This window comes from Nelumbo nucifera, chromosome 3 (genome assembly GCF_055504915.1).
Source record: "Nelumbo nucifera cultivar China Antique chromosome 3, China Antique-T2T, whole genome shotgun sequence".
Classification (NCBI taxonomy): domain Eukaryota; kingdom Viridiplantae; phylum Streptophyta; class Magnoliopsida; order Proteales; family Nelumbonaceae; genus Nelumbo; species Nelumbo nucifera.
Genome location: NC_142651.1, coordinates 98,993,129 through 99,007,412, shown reverse-complemented (window position 1 = coordinate 99,007,412; position 14,284 = coordinate 98,993,129). Strand labels below are relative to the sequence as shown.

General features: G+C 37.2%; 1 protein-coding gene across 3 annotated transcripts; it reads left to right on the top strand.

The window, feature by feature from the left end:
• The first annotated feature begins 4,689 nt into the window (after positions 1–4,689).
• LOC104588924 (putative indole-3-pyruvate monooxygenase YUCCA10) lies at positions 4,690–12,440 on the top strand. Of its 3 annotated transcripts, none has more exons than XM_010247048.3 (4): positions 4,690–5,478; positions 5,589–5,822; positions 6,730–6,852; positions 11,990–12,440. In XM_010247048.3, the coding sequence occupies exons 1-4, from the start codon at positions 4,867–4,869 to the stop codon at positions 12,149–12,151; spliced, it is 1,131 nt and encodes a 376-aa protein (XP_010245350.1). In that variant the 5' UTR covers positions 4,690–4,866; the 3' UTR covers positions 12,152–12,440. The 3 variants fall into 3 exon arrangements, with proteins under 3 accessions (XP_010245350.1, XP_010245351.1, XP_088756262.1); XM_010247049.3 differs by lacking the exon at positions 11,990–12,440 and adding an exon at positions 10,085–10,465 and having other exon boundaries at positions 4,699–5,478; XM_088900136.1 differs by lacking the exon at positions 11,990–12,440 and adding an exon at positions 8,437–8,728 and having other exon boundaries at positions 4,699–5,478.
• The last annotated feature ends 1,844 nt before the right edge of the window (positions 12,441–14,284 follow it).

The window sequence follows — 14,284 nt, the reverse complement described above, 5'->3', positions numbered from 1 at the left end:
ATAATTAAATAGTAAACTTCAAACTAAATTATACACATGTTTAGTTACCCCTTATTAAATACGGGGGTCATTCTCTATTAGTGTAGATGAAAAGATGAATATAGAGAAAGCTTCTAAAAAGATCAAAACCGTCCACCAAACTGACCTGGCAGACCACATATATCTCCAGGTTGACCTTTACATATAAATGGACAACGTTACTGTTATTACATGACAAGTAACCAAAAATCTCATAACTCGGTCTTGTCCCGTGTAAAAAGAAAAAGAACGAAGGGAAAAACACAAGCTGTCAAATGTGGCTATATCAGCCTACTCATTCTTCTTCTTCTTCCCAATATAATGGCAGCGGTGGTGGTGGAGCTGAGCCCAAGTGATCAGAGTCAGAAATGAAGGAGGTCACAGTGATTGTAGCAGGAGTCGGACCGTCGGGACTGGCCACCTCCGCTTGTCTGAACGTCCTCTCAATCCCCAACATTGTGTTGGAGAGTGAAGATTACTTTTCTTCCTTGTGGATGAAGAAGACTTAAGATTGCCTCCACCTCCACCTAGCCAAGCAATACTGTGAGCCTCCACACATGCCATTCCCCATTGTTGGGAAATGGGGTCACTGTAACTTTGGAGGAGAAGCTCTGAGGCGCGTCTGGAGACACCGTCTTTAGAACGTTATTTGCCCCCACTCAGTTTCACTGAGTTTGTTGCTGGGTTACAGGCAAATCCATTCTCAAGATACAACAGAGCCTTGGGCGAGAATCTACAACCAGCAAAGTTGAAGAATCTCCGAAGAAACCTTCTGTGAGACTGTAGCAGACCAGATTGAGAGAGAGAGATAGAAAGTGGATTTCGAAATGTGTGTTTTTGAAGTTTGATTCATGCTCCTTAAATAGTTTATGAAGAGGTATGAAGAAAAGGTGGGTGTTGGTTCAGGGAAGGCACCTTGAACAGTCACAATTTCAAACATTGTGATTGTTTAAAAAGTAGTTAACAGTTAATGACTGTTAACTTTGAATTGTGCCTCTTGATCACACCCGATCGAATCGTGACCGTTGATCTAATCAATGGTGATCAACGGTCAGCATCGCACCAAAACCAAAGCCGCCCTTTGCGAGCCACGCAGGTGCGCGCGAAGTGCGAGTGCCTCTAAGTTTAGAAGCCTATAAGCCTTGCTATATTCTGCATATCCAACAAACATACTTCTCTTAGCTCTGAGTCATAACTTGGTTCTTTTAGGATTTGGAACTCTATAATACGCTAAGCACCTCTACACTTTTAGATATGCTAAATTAGGCTTTTTCTTGCCCATAATTCATATGGGCATTTGTTATTAACTCTAGAAACAATTCTATTATGTAAATGGAAGGCTGTTAAGAGTGCTTCCCCCTACAGGTTTAAGGGTGCATTAGTTTTTAACAACATGCAGTTTATCATTTCTAGAAGTGTTCTATTTTTCCTTTCGGCCAGGCCATTTTGTTGAGGGGTATAGGGAGCAGGACATTGATGTATTATTTCAAATTCTTCACAGAAAGAATTAAACTCATTTTTAAAGTATTCAACACCTTTATCACCTCTAAGGATTTTAATTTTATTTTCTAGTTGATTTTCAACTTCAGTCTTGTACAGTTTTAACATGTCAAAGGCTTCATCCTTAATTGTCATAAGGTAGACATAGGTGTACCTAGAAAAGTCATTTATAAATGTTATGAAGTATCTCTTACCTCCTCTAGTTAATACACCATTGAGTTCACAGATGTCAGAACGAATTGGTTCTAGAAGTTGAGAATTTCTCTCAACATTAGGAAAATGTTTTTTAGCCATTTTAGATTTTACACATATCTCACATTTTTCAGTTGATTCATTACTGTAAGCAATTATACCAAGTTTGTTCATGTTCTTTATGGATTTAAAATTCAAGTGTTCTAATCTATCATGCCATAAATAGAAATAATCAACAATATAAGCAGAAACTTTTCTTTCATTAATACTTAATTTGAACATACCATTACAACAATATCCCTTTCCAACAAACATCCCATTCTTGGATAAGATTAGTTTGCCATATTCAAAGACAATTTTGAATCCCCTCTTACAGACAAGAATTACTGAGACCAAGTTCTTTCTAATGTCAGGGACATGGAGAACATTCAGGAGAGTCAGTGTTTTCGCAGAGGTAAAGTTCAACTTTACGTTGTCTCTTCCAACAACTTTGGCACATGTTTGGTTTTCCATCTATACATCTTAGCCATCAGTCACTTCTTCATATGTCTTGAACAAGGACTTGTCTTTGCAAACATGGACTGTGGCGCCTGAATCAAACCACCATCCAGAAGACGATTCTGCCATGTTGACTTCAGTAATCATGGCCACTAGATTGTCTTCTACCATGTTTGCAGACTTGGTTTCGCCTTTTCGATGTTGTCAAACTTGGGCATAATGCCCCTTTTTTCCACAAACATAGCATGATCATTCTTCTTTACTTGTAATGCATGGTTAGTCTTGTTCGATCCGTTTTCCACAAAATTGACCTTAGAGTTCAGCATACCGGCCAGGGTCTTATTCCTACTGTCTCTAATCCGAGAGTCTTCTTCAATACGAAGGTGTTGCTGAATTTGCTCCAATGTAAGTTCTTCAGCCTTGTGCAGAAGCTTCTTCTTGTAATCCTTCCAAGAGGGTGGAAGTTTGGCAATGATTGTTCCCACTTGGAAAGATTCAGGGAGGATGATGTCAAGGGATCGAAATTTGTTGACTATCACCTGTAGTTCATGAACTTGCTCCACTATGGGTTTATGGTCGTTCATGGTGAAGTCAAAGTATTTTGCAATAAGATACTTATTCGTACCTGTTTCTTGCACCTTGTATTTGAATTTCAAGGCCGTCTAGATTTCTTTTGGAGATGTAAGTTCCTTGTAGAAGTTGTAGAGCCGGTCTGATAAGGCATTCAATATGTGTCCTCGACACAAAAGTGAGTCATCTTCTCGTTTTGCTCTTTCCTTCTTTAGTTTTTTTGAGTCTTTGTTAGTGGGTTCAGGAAGTGATTGCAGATTCGGGTCCAACAGATAGTATAGTTTTAGTGTGGTAAAAAAGAAGATCATCTTGTCTTGTCATCGGTTCAAGTTTGCTCCATTGAACTGGTCTAGTCGAACAAGATCTTGGTTCATCATCTTGATCAAAGTCATGCTTGCTTCCATCTCCATTGTAGAATAACGTCATAAATTGTTGGGAAATGGGGTAACTGTAACTTTGGAGGAGAAGCTTTGAGATGCGCCTGAAGACATTGTCTTTAGAACGTTATTTGCCCCCACTCAGTTTCACTGAGTTTACTGTTGGGTTACAGGCAAATCCGTTCCCATGATACAACAGAGCCTTGGGCGAGAATCTACAACCAGCAAAGTTGAAGAATCTCTGAAGAAACCTTCTATGAGACTGTAGCAGACCGGACAGAGAGAGAGAGAGAGAGAGAGAGAGAGAGAGAGAGAGAAAGTGGATTTTGAAAATGTGTGTTTTTAAAGTTTGATTCATGCTCCTTAAATAGTTTATGAAGAGGTATGAAGAAAAGGTGGGTGCTGGTTCAGAGAAGGCATCTTGAACAGTCACAATTTCAAACATCGTGACTGTTTAAAAAGTAGTTAACAGTTAATGTTTGTTAACTTTGAATTGTGCCTCTTGATCACATCCGATCGAATCGTGACCATTGATCTCATCAATGGTGATCAACTGTCTGCATTGTACCATAATCAAGTGTGCAGGTGCAATTTTTTATGTAATTGACCAATGAAACCCATTGGATTTAATCTCTTATGATTCCCCGTACTTAATATTGGGTCATTTGCTAGTATATATTAAAGGAAGGTCTTTAGGCTATAGCCCCCCATCATTTAGACAAGTGGCCTTTTCATTTCCTGGAAAACTAAACATGTGACAATTTTTGAGAAATTCCTATTAAATCCCATAACCCACTACAAGGCTACAACCCCCCACCATTCAAATATGTGGCCTTTTCATTTTTCTAGAAAGCTTGTGGCATTTTCTGAGAAGTTGATGCTAAAGCCCACAACCCACTACAAGCATTTAGACATGTGGCATTCTATTAATTCAAGAAATATGATTAAAAAAGTGGGTAGTTTCACCGCTAAACATTCTCAAACAATTATTTATCAGCTTAACATATGTTTATCCATAGTCTATTAAATACAAATAGTGGGACCAGTTAAAAGATTACCATAAGCACACCTTTGTTTTTAAATGATTTTTTTCAAATAAAAAATACTTTATTAATTACGAAATTGATTTAGCTTTTAGGAATAAACCTAATTTAACTTTTAAAAATAAATAAATCAAAATAGATCTATTAGATAAATAGTAAATGCTAAATAAAGTGGGTTATTGTTTATCAATAAGATTTCATTTAATATCTTAAATCAAATTAAAAAAATATATATTAATAGTAGATTTCAAATAAAATACATCGAAATAGATTATAAATTTCAAAGATGCTAAACCCATATTAATTTTTTAATTTAATTTTTAATAATTAAATAATAAACTTGCACGGCAAGTAACTCTAGTAGTGTAGATGAAAAGATGAATATAGAGAAAGCTTCTAAAAAGATCAAAACCGTCCACCAGACTGACCTGGCAGACCACATATATCTCCAAGTTGACCTTTACATATAAATGGACAATTACTGTTATTGCACGGCAAGTAACCAGAAATCTCATAACTCGGTCTTGCCCCGTGTAAAAAGAAAAAGAACGAAGGGAAAAAACACAAGCTGTCAAATGTGGCTATATCAGCCTACTCATTCTTCTTCTTCTTCTCAATATAACGGCAGCGGTGGTGGTGGGGCTGAGCCCAAGTGATCAGAGTCAGAAATGAAGGACGTCGCAGTGATTGTAGCAGGAGCCGGACCGTCGGGCCTGGCCACCTCCGCCTGTCTGAACGTCCTCTCGATCCCCAACATTGTGTTGGAGAGGGAAGACTGCTTTGCTTCCTTGTGGAAGAAGAAGACTTACGATCGCCTCCACCTTCACTTGGCCAAGCAATACTGTGAGCTTCCACACATGCCATTCCCCACCACCTTGCCCACCTTTCCGTCCAAGAAGGAGTTCATCCAATACTTGGACGACTACGCGTCTCGTTTCAAGGTGAATCCAATTTACCATCGATCCGTCGAGTCGGCCACGTTCGACGAATTCACCAAGAAATGGCACGTCAAAGTGAGAAACACGGGCTCTGGCGAGGTGGAGGATTACGTCGCTAGGTTCCTAGTCGTCGCCACTGGCGAGACCAGCGACGCCTATGTGCCGGAGATTGAAGGCCTGGGTACCTTCAGAGGAGAGATTCTGCACTCCACCCAATACAAATCTGGGGCGAAATACAAAGGCAAGAGTGTTTTGGTAGTTGGGTGCGGCAACTCTGGCATGGAAATCGCTTTTGATCTAGCCAGTTCTGGTGCCAACCCCTCCATTGTCGTTCGAAACCCGGTAAGTCGTCAGAGATCTAGATAATCACCACCTGATCTACAACCACCCCATGAATGATGGATTCAGAATTCTTCTTTTGATCAAATCCGATTACCATTTGTCTTGACTAGGTTCACATTCTCTCAAGGGGTATGGTGTACCTGGGCTTGATCTTGCTGAAGTATCTCCCCTACTTCGCCGTGGATTCATTGGTCGTCATGCTGAGCAGATTGGTGTACGGTGATTTGAGCAAGTACGGGATCACCAGGCCGGAGGAGGGTCCGTTCTCCCGGAAAGTGAAGTACGGCAAGTATCCAATCATCGACGTCGGAACCGCCAAGAAGATCAAGTCCGGCGAGATTCAGGTAATTCGAGTACTACTGTTCACACTTGGTTCCCTTTTGACGGGATAAACAAGCATCCATCCGTACGTCTTTTTGTTTTATTTGCCTGTCTGTTGCATGGCAAGGCGAAGCAGCCGACCGACATGCTTTAGAGCTCTCGAGTTAGACGGTAGATTTAAGTTAAAGCTATCGAGTCAGGACTCAGACTCAGGAGCGGAATTTCTTTCCTTCCAGATGAAAACTTTAATAATCTGGCCTAGCTCTCTGCCCAGTTCTGTCCTTAGGCTGCAAGGATTGATCGAACCTGGCCACAAAAAGCCAGGCTGAGCCATTCAGTCTGTGAGTCTTAATATTCCTCGAAGCTCACACACTTTTCATCGTCGTTCCCTCTGTCTCTGTATGGCTCTCTCTCTCTCTCTCTCTCTCTCTCTCCCCTTTCTTCTTTTGTGCAAGTCAGAGGGTTTTCAGCTGCAAAAGCAAAATGTGTTTTTTTGTTGAATCACTTCCCGTGTCTTCCGTTATCATTTGGTAGGGCAACTTTTGTGTTTATTAGAGTCAATTCTAAGCTACGTGCTTTTCAACTTTTTCATATAAGCTCACTCAATGGATGGATTTGGAGTTGGGGGCCCAGAAGACCCAAAGCCCAATGGGTCTGCAGAAAAAGGATGGATTTGAAGCCATGACTTTTGGCCATCCTTCGTCTTTGCCCATTGACCTGTGAATTGGATTTGACTGCTCCGATGGAGAGACTAACAGTCTAACACTCTAACAGCATATACTTGTTTGATTTTGGGCCCATTTATTTACGTAGGAGATAGGGCCCACTAGAGGGTGGCCCAAGCCCGGGGAAAGTGAGGCCCAATATGTGTCTTTCGTTTTCCTTTTTCCGACTGATTGAATTCCATCCTCCCATCTCATGATGTAACAGGTTTTGCCTTCAATAGCAAGCATGAAGGGTGACGAGATGGTCTTCATTAATGGAAGGTCATACCAGTTCGACGCCATAGTGTTCGCCACAGGGTTTAAAAGATCTACAAACAAATGGCTCAAGGTACGTAACTGGACCACATCTCATGCTTACTTATCATGTCGGAATGTCTCAAATTCTCAATGTCCTGAAACTATAGCACCTTCGATGATGTTTCGAAAAACACGTGGTAATCATTATGGTGGCGTTTGGCAACTCTTTCGGGATAAAAAATATTTTTCGGAAAAATACACACAGGCCTAATACAGATTTCTAAATTTCATTGCAGATCTATAAACATTTAAAATGTCAAATACCCCCATTCTATACATCAATGCTTGTCCATGAATTAGCATCAATTCCGAGCTGATACCTGCCCCAATTGTACTTTGGGCCTAAAAATTCTGACCCTGGGTTGAACTGTCATTCTCCCTAGATTTTTCAACCGTCTAATACATGCACTGACCTTTTGAGGTCTTGTTTTTTAAGACCAAGATTTTTTTCAAGGGTCTTGATCTACTGGCAACTGAAGAGGTTATTTTCAGTGCGAAAAGAAAAGTTTCATTTGAAATTTCCTGAAGGCAGCCGGAAACCCATGCCAAAGGCAGCTATGTGAAGATGGGTTTGGGGTTGAGATACCAATTCCAATTCTAAAGTCAACAGCTTCTTTAGTACGTTTACACTTGAAACGGCCTGGGATCTTTCAGGTTGGGCTCTAAAAACATGGAATTGGAGACATAATTCCACTAATTTTCGATTTCACTCTGCTAGGAAACTGGATCTGGAAAGTCCAAATCCACCCTCAATTCCAAATCCTCATAGTCATAGATAGGGGTGTCCACAGTTTGGTTAACCGAATCATGGACCCTTTTTGCAAATTAAGTTAGTTCTATCGGTTTTTTAATTTCTCTAAACTGAAACCAAATTGATACCATCAGTTAATCAATCCATCGGTTTTGGTTTTTGACTGATTCAGTTCTTCGGTTTTTCGGTTTTTTATATTCATAATATGTATTATATCAATATATGTATAATATTATATTATAAATAATAAATGATATATAATATATTATAAATATTACAAAAATATATATGTATAAATAAATTATTATAAATATAATATATGCATATATTTTATATATATAATATATAAAAAATATGTGGCATATATTTATAATATATATAAAATATACATGTAAATATAAATATCGATCAGTTCGATTAACTGTTTAAAAAACGAACCAATCTTTCAGTTTTTCAAAAATACCAAACCAAAACCAAACTTATCGATTTAATTAATCGCATTTTCCAATTCAATTTTCTGTTTTTCATCGACACCCGTACTCATATAGGCTCAGCGGTAAATAACTGATAGGGATCTGGTACCAATAAAACACTCCCACAAAGCCCCTGCAACTGCTCCTTGGTAACATTTCCCTTGTCGTTTATAGGGAGATGTTCCCGATATAAACTGAAATCACTAGTTGGTATGCTTCTGGAATGTGTTGGTAGTTGATTCGAACACAATAGATAAGAGGAATTGGAATTTCCTACCAATAAGACGCATGCAACACCCTACCAATTTGATCTGACATCTCACGGCCACCATAACCTGTCATGCATGAGATGAATGGTATCAAATGACGCTGGAACATATTTTATTGACAGGTGATCGAGACTCAGATAACAGTTAAACACATGCCTCTGATTGGCTTGGTACACGTTTTCTGATTGGCTTGCCATTAGTGAACACACATGGTTTACAGTGGCCATATTCGCCTTGTATGGGCAATGTCATTTATTTTTGGAATTCCGTGGCAGAAATGGAGTGAAATTCTAGATTCCCTGTCCTTTTGCATGATGAAGCTCCATTAATAACTGTACCAAAGTCCCATTCTTGCGCGCCATGTGAAACACTCTAATCTAGTCGAAGAAAATAAATACCGACAGGCTCAATGTAGATTTCTGACTTTTACTAGAGGTCACAAATTCCCATTTTATATATCAATGCTCACTCGTGAATTAACATCAATTCCGAGTTGGCATCCACCTCAACTGTACTTCAGGTCTATAAATTCTGACCCTGAGCTGATCGATCATTCTCCCAAATAAAATCCTTTTATTTTCCACAAAATAGAACCCACCTTATCCCATATAATATCATGACCAACTATTAAATAGTTAGAATCTAGATTTCCTCCTCACATAATGGTCTTCACACCTAAGGTTCAAAATATCGACGTGTTTCGTTCTGGGACCCCTCTGATACACCCCTACAGTGAATGTATCGGGAGTCTGACCAATTCAGGGGATGGAGGAGCTCTAAACCGGCCCCCCTAAACCAGTTTAAAAGAAAAAATAAAAAAAATGTATTGATTCATCCAATATATCCCTACTGACGTATTAAAAGTATCAATATTTTGAACCTTGTTCACACCCATCTCACAGACTCCGCACTTGCAGCTGTGCATTGGAAAAGTCTTAATGAAAGAGAATAGTATGGGAGTGCGATTGTAAAATGCTGTGGGTGTGAAGAAGAAATCCAAATCCAAAAAGTTACTTAACCATGTGCTCGGTGGCATTATTATATTGTTTTTACGAAAAACAAAAAAGCAGAAAGGATCCTTCTGCCTTAACTTCCGCTCTTTCCTCGAAGGATCTTAGGAGTCAGGCTGGTAGAGAATAGGCCCCAAAAAGGCCATAACCCATGTTACTACAGTAAGTCATAAGAATATCTGAAACAGAGAAGTACTGCTTTTGCCATTTATTGCTATTGCTGGAAGGAGGAATTCCCACTCCTTCTGGAAAGGATCCGAGGGTTCATTTTTTTTTTATTATTAATTTCTTTGGGCTTCGAGTACGTGTAGGCCCATTTAATTAAGAAGAAGTTTGGTGTTGTGTTCCCATTTTGATTCCTGCTTCACCCAGTAGAAGGACGCGTAGGCCCATGTAATTAAGAAGATGTTTGGTAGCATAGAGTGTTGTCTTCCCACTCTTCATTTTCGTTCCGGCTAAGTATCATGTAGCAGAATACGTGTACACCCACATGTTTGGTACCAGTAGTGTCGTGTTCCTGTTTCGATCAAACCGGATTTTCTGTCCAATATTCTCTTCTCACATTCTAGTTGGCATGAATTGCAGCAACTTATACCCATCTTTAGGGCTCTTTTAGTGCATCTTTCCACACAGGTTTTGGGTTGTTTATTAGCTGTAAAGATTGATTTTCGGTCTATTTCCATTTGATGTACGGAAGATCTAGTCACTAAAAGATAGAATACTGAAAAGACGTGAAAAATTCATTTTGGGCTGATTTCAGGAAGTTCTAAATGAAGCTTCTAGCATTTTAATCTTGCACGAAAAGATGTGGAAGAACGTGCATCTGCCAAACGTGCTTCGGGCTGTTCAGATCTTCATGCAAAAGCTCAATGTGTCTTTTGCATGTTAGAGCTATCAAAAAATCTTCTCAAAAAGACATGTCAAATGGGCCCTAAAGTATGATATGTGTGGCTGTAATTCACGTTAGGTAGAAAAAGTGAATAGGAAATCTGGGTTCCATTTTGATTCTTGCTAAGTATCGTCTACTAGAACACAGGCCCATCTAATTAATATGTATGGTAGCATACTGTTGTATTCCCATCTTTATTCTTGCTACGGCTGTGTTTGGTTGCAACGCAAATAAATTTGCATTGATGCAAAACTATAGCAATGCAAATGAATTGAGTGTAGATTCTAACCTATTTTTGTTTCAAATTTTAGTTTATTTTGTTTGATTGCAATACAAATGAAGTAAATTAAGTCATGAATCAGAATAAAGTAAAATCCAAACCAAAATTAAACAAGAATTTGCATTCCCATGCATTTGTACTAGTGCAAATATGTTAACACTGTGACCAAACACAGCCTAAGTATCACATAGTAGAAGGATGCCTACACCCATCTAATTAGGAAGACGTTTGGCACCAGTAGTTAGACAATTTAGACTTGGCAAAAAGTTGACCCAACCCGCAAACCCAACTCAATTCAACCCGAAAACAGGGTTAGGGTCTCATATTTAGCTACCTGAATGTAAGAATGACCCGATCTGACCCAATCTGAAAAAAACTGGGTTGGGATGGGTTTGATCATGGGTCAACCCACTGACCTGATTATCAAGTCTAATTGGGACTATTTATGCATTGTTAGAAGTTTCCACTCTTTAATTTTTTCTATTTGGTCTTTACTCTTTAAATTGTTAAATGATTTGGAATTTTAAGATTAATTCCTTTAATTTTGGTATTTTTAATGTAGTTTTTCTTTATTTTTTTTAAAATTCAGTTATTTTTTGGAATGACCCAAATTGACACATTGGTCAACCCTAACCCATACATTTAGGGTTAGGGTCTAGCATTTGATAACCCGACCGAAATCAACCCAAGTATCTTGACTCAACCCGAACCCAACCCACCAACCCAATTGCCTGGTCTACCAGTAGTGTTCCCATTTTGATTTTTGCTAAGTATCGCCTAGCAGGACACGTAGGCCTATCTAACTAGGAAGATGTTTGTCAATATAGTGTTGTGTTGCCATTTTGATTCTTGCTAAGTATCATATGGGTGATTTGATGTTAGCGTCCAAACGTATCTTGCTAGATAGATTTTGCCTCTGACATGTAGATGTATTGGAAGAAACATCAAAACATAATGCTCTTCGGAGATGTTTGGGATTGATACTGATTCCTCTTATGACATTTTTCAAAAATCAATGATTTCTCAGAAATCAGAGAATTTGCTTGTTTGATACCATTGTCATTATGTCAATTGATTTCTTAGAAATTGGTTATGAATTTATTTAGTAGTGATTATAGTGAATTTTGTGTTTATGAAACCATTTCCCTTATTTATATCAGATGCCACAATATCAAAGAATAATTTGAATCACCTGAAAAGAGGAATCATCATTATCTCTTTTCAACCTGATTTTAATAATTGATTTTTGACTAATTTGTCAATTTCTCAAAAACCGACCAACAAAACAGCAAAATAATCGGCAATTTTGGAATTGCTAATGTGGTGCCAATTTTTAAAGAATCAGCATCCATCCCAAACACTACCTTAGTCATATGCTTCAATCACCATGGCTAAGGGAATGTTTGTCGATGTGTGTGATTTTATTTTCAAAAACAAAACAATTACCATATCAGCAAAATTATATTGTTTTTAACTCATTATGTTTTACTGTTAAGGACGATTACCTCCTCAACGAAGATGGGCTTCCGAAACCAAGCTTTCCTAACCATTGGAAAGGAAGAAAGGGTCTCTATTGTGCTGGACTAGCAAGGAGAGGATTGTATGGAGCTGCCATAGACGCCCAAAATATAGCTAATGATATAAAATCCCTCTTATAAATACCAACTCTGTTGATGCTTAAGTAAAGAAAATAAGACAGTGGTGCTGTTTGTGCTGGGAGAATATATATGAAATGTGTTATTGAATAGGGTTGTCCAGGTATAACCAATTAGTTTGTGCCTGACGAGCCATTTCAAAAGAGCTAGCCTTTGGTTTTGAGGCTATTTGATTAAATAAATGCATTATGAGTTAGTTCGATATATATATATTTGAGATACTTAAAAGCTTAAATGTTAAATCCGAATCTCTGATCCAATGTGATGGAACCATTCTTTTAATTGAACAAAATCTTGGTGTATCTATTTTGGAACCGTTATGTAATGTGGTTTTGAGGATGAATATGCAGATTCTTTTATCCTTTTGTGTGGTACATTCTCCCTGAGTGAAAAGTGAGAAGTGAGAACACGGGGTCTAATATGGACAAACCAGTCTAAGGGTCTCTGTTCGGTTTATGGTTGAAATCGGAATTGGAATGATTTATTCTTCTTACTTATTTGGTTTAGACTGAAATTAAAATTGGAATCAGAATTGGTTGCAACGGATTATTATTCTTAGGGAAAGGGAGGGAATGGCCATTCTTTTTAATGGAAAAATGCAATTCTATCAGGAATGAAAATGGGATTCCGATTTTGCCATTAAAATCGGAATGGACCATTTTAATTCCAATTCTACATCGTTATTCCCACAAATCAAACAGACTCTAATATTGACATAGCTGAGTTTGTCCAAGTGAGAAAAATTTGGATTTCCATGTTTGACAGCCCCATGCTGTTTACAGGGTTCTTCCTGCGTTACACGTTAGTCTTCAATCTTCATAAACAGAGTTTATCTTCACCCCTTTGATAAATCGAACATTCCATGGACCGAGTCCGAATCTGGTAACCACAAAATTCTACGGCCACACATTAAGAATGTTGTAACTTATAGAGAGATATTCCCTCCGATGTGCGGCTTAGTGTCTTATGGCTAGGATATAGCCAATGTTTTATGGTCAGCAGATCCGACCATGGACACATATATGGGTGGGTTGAACATCAGCCTTGTTAAAATACTGGTTACGTGCATATCACTGGCCCATGCCAGTTTTGGGCTTTCAGGCCTAAAATTTCCAGCCTAGTAGGCCACTGCACCATTGGCCCATGTACAAAGCCTATTCGAGAATTCATGGAGAGAGAGAGAGAGTAAAATCCCTATTTGGTTCATCTTTTGTGATTTATTTAGCACCAAGGACTAAATTACCAGTGTTGAGTATCGTATTGAACAAATTGGATGTAGATATGGATACACTTTGGAAACGTATGGATATGAACGGAAAATATGAAAACTTTTGGATACACTAGCTAGGGAAACACACGTAAATTTTATAAATACATTAATAATACTAAATTTAAGGTCAAATACCCATTAATAATGGATAAATCTATAAGAAATATATATTTAATGGTGTATATAAAAAAATACATTATAATTAATATAGCGAAATGCATAGATATCATACAATGCATTAATTAAGAGTCCAAGATGGACCTATTATATTTATCCTAATTATTATATCGATTATTTTCTATTTTATTACTTTTAATTTTTAACATTAACAAAAAAGTTAACCAAATATTAAATTCTAAAATATAAATTAATTTATCATTTAATAGTTTCTAAAAATATGTAATTTTAAAACAAAATATATCAAATCTAGTAAAATTCTAAGATATATATCATTTTCAAATTCATGAATTTTAATTATTAAAATAGTTATTTTATTATTAAATTTTTTATTTCTATGTTTTTTTGAAATTAAAAATATTTTTTCATATAAATGTAAATTAGTGGATTTGATAGATTTAATATTTTTGAATAGTTTTTAAACAATTTTTTTTTATTTTTTGTAAATAATAAATATATTGTTATTTAATGTAAATTAAAATATTAATTAATAATTATAAAATGTATAAAAATTACAACATATCTATCATGCACAAATTTATAAATAAATACTAAGATAATTATTCTATTATTAATATTTTATCTATATAAATTTTTTGAGATTAAAATTATATTTTGACATAAATATAGAATTGATGGATTATTTATCCGATTTGTTTATAAAATGCTGATTTTAGATATTATTTATT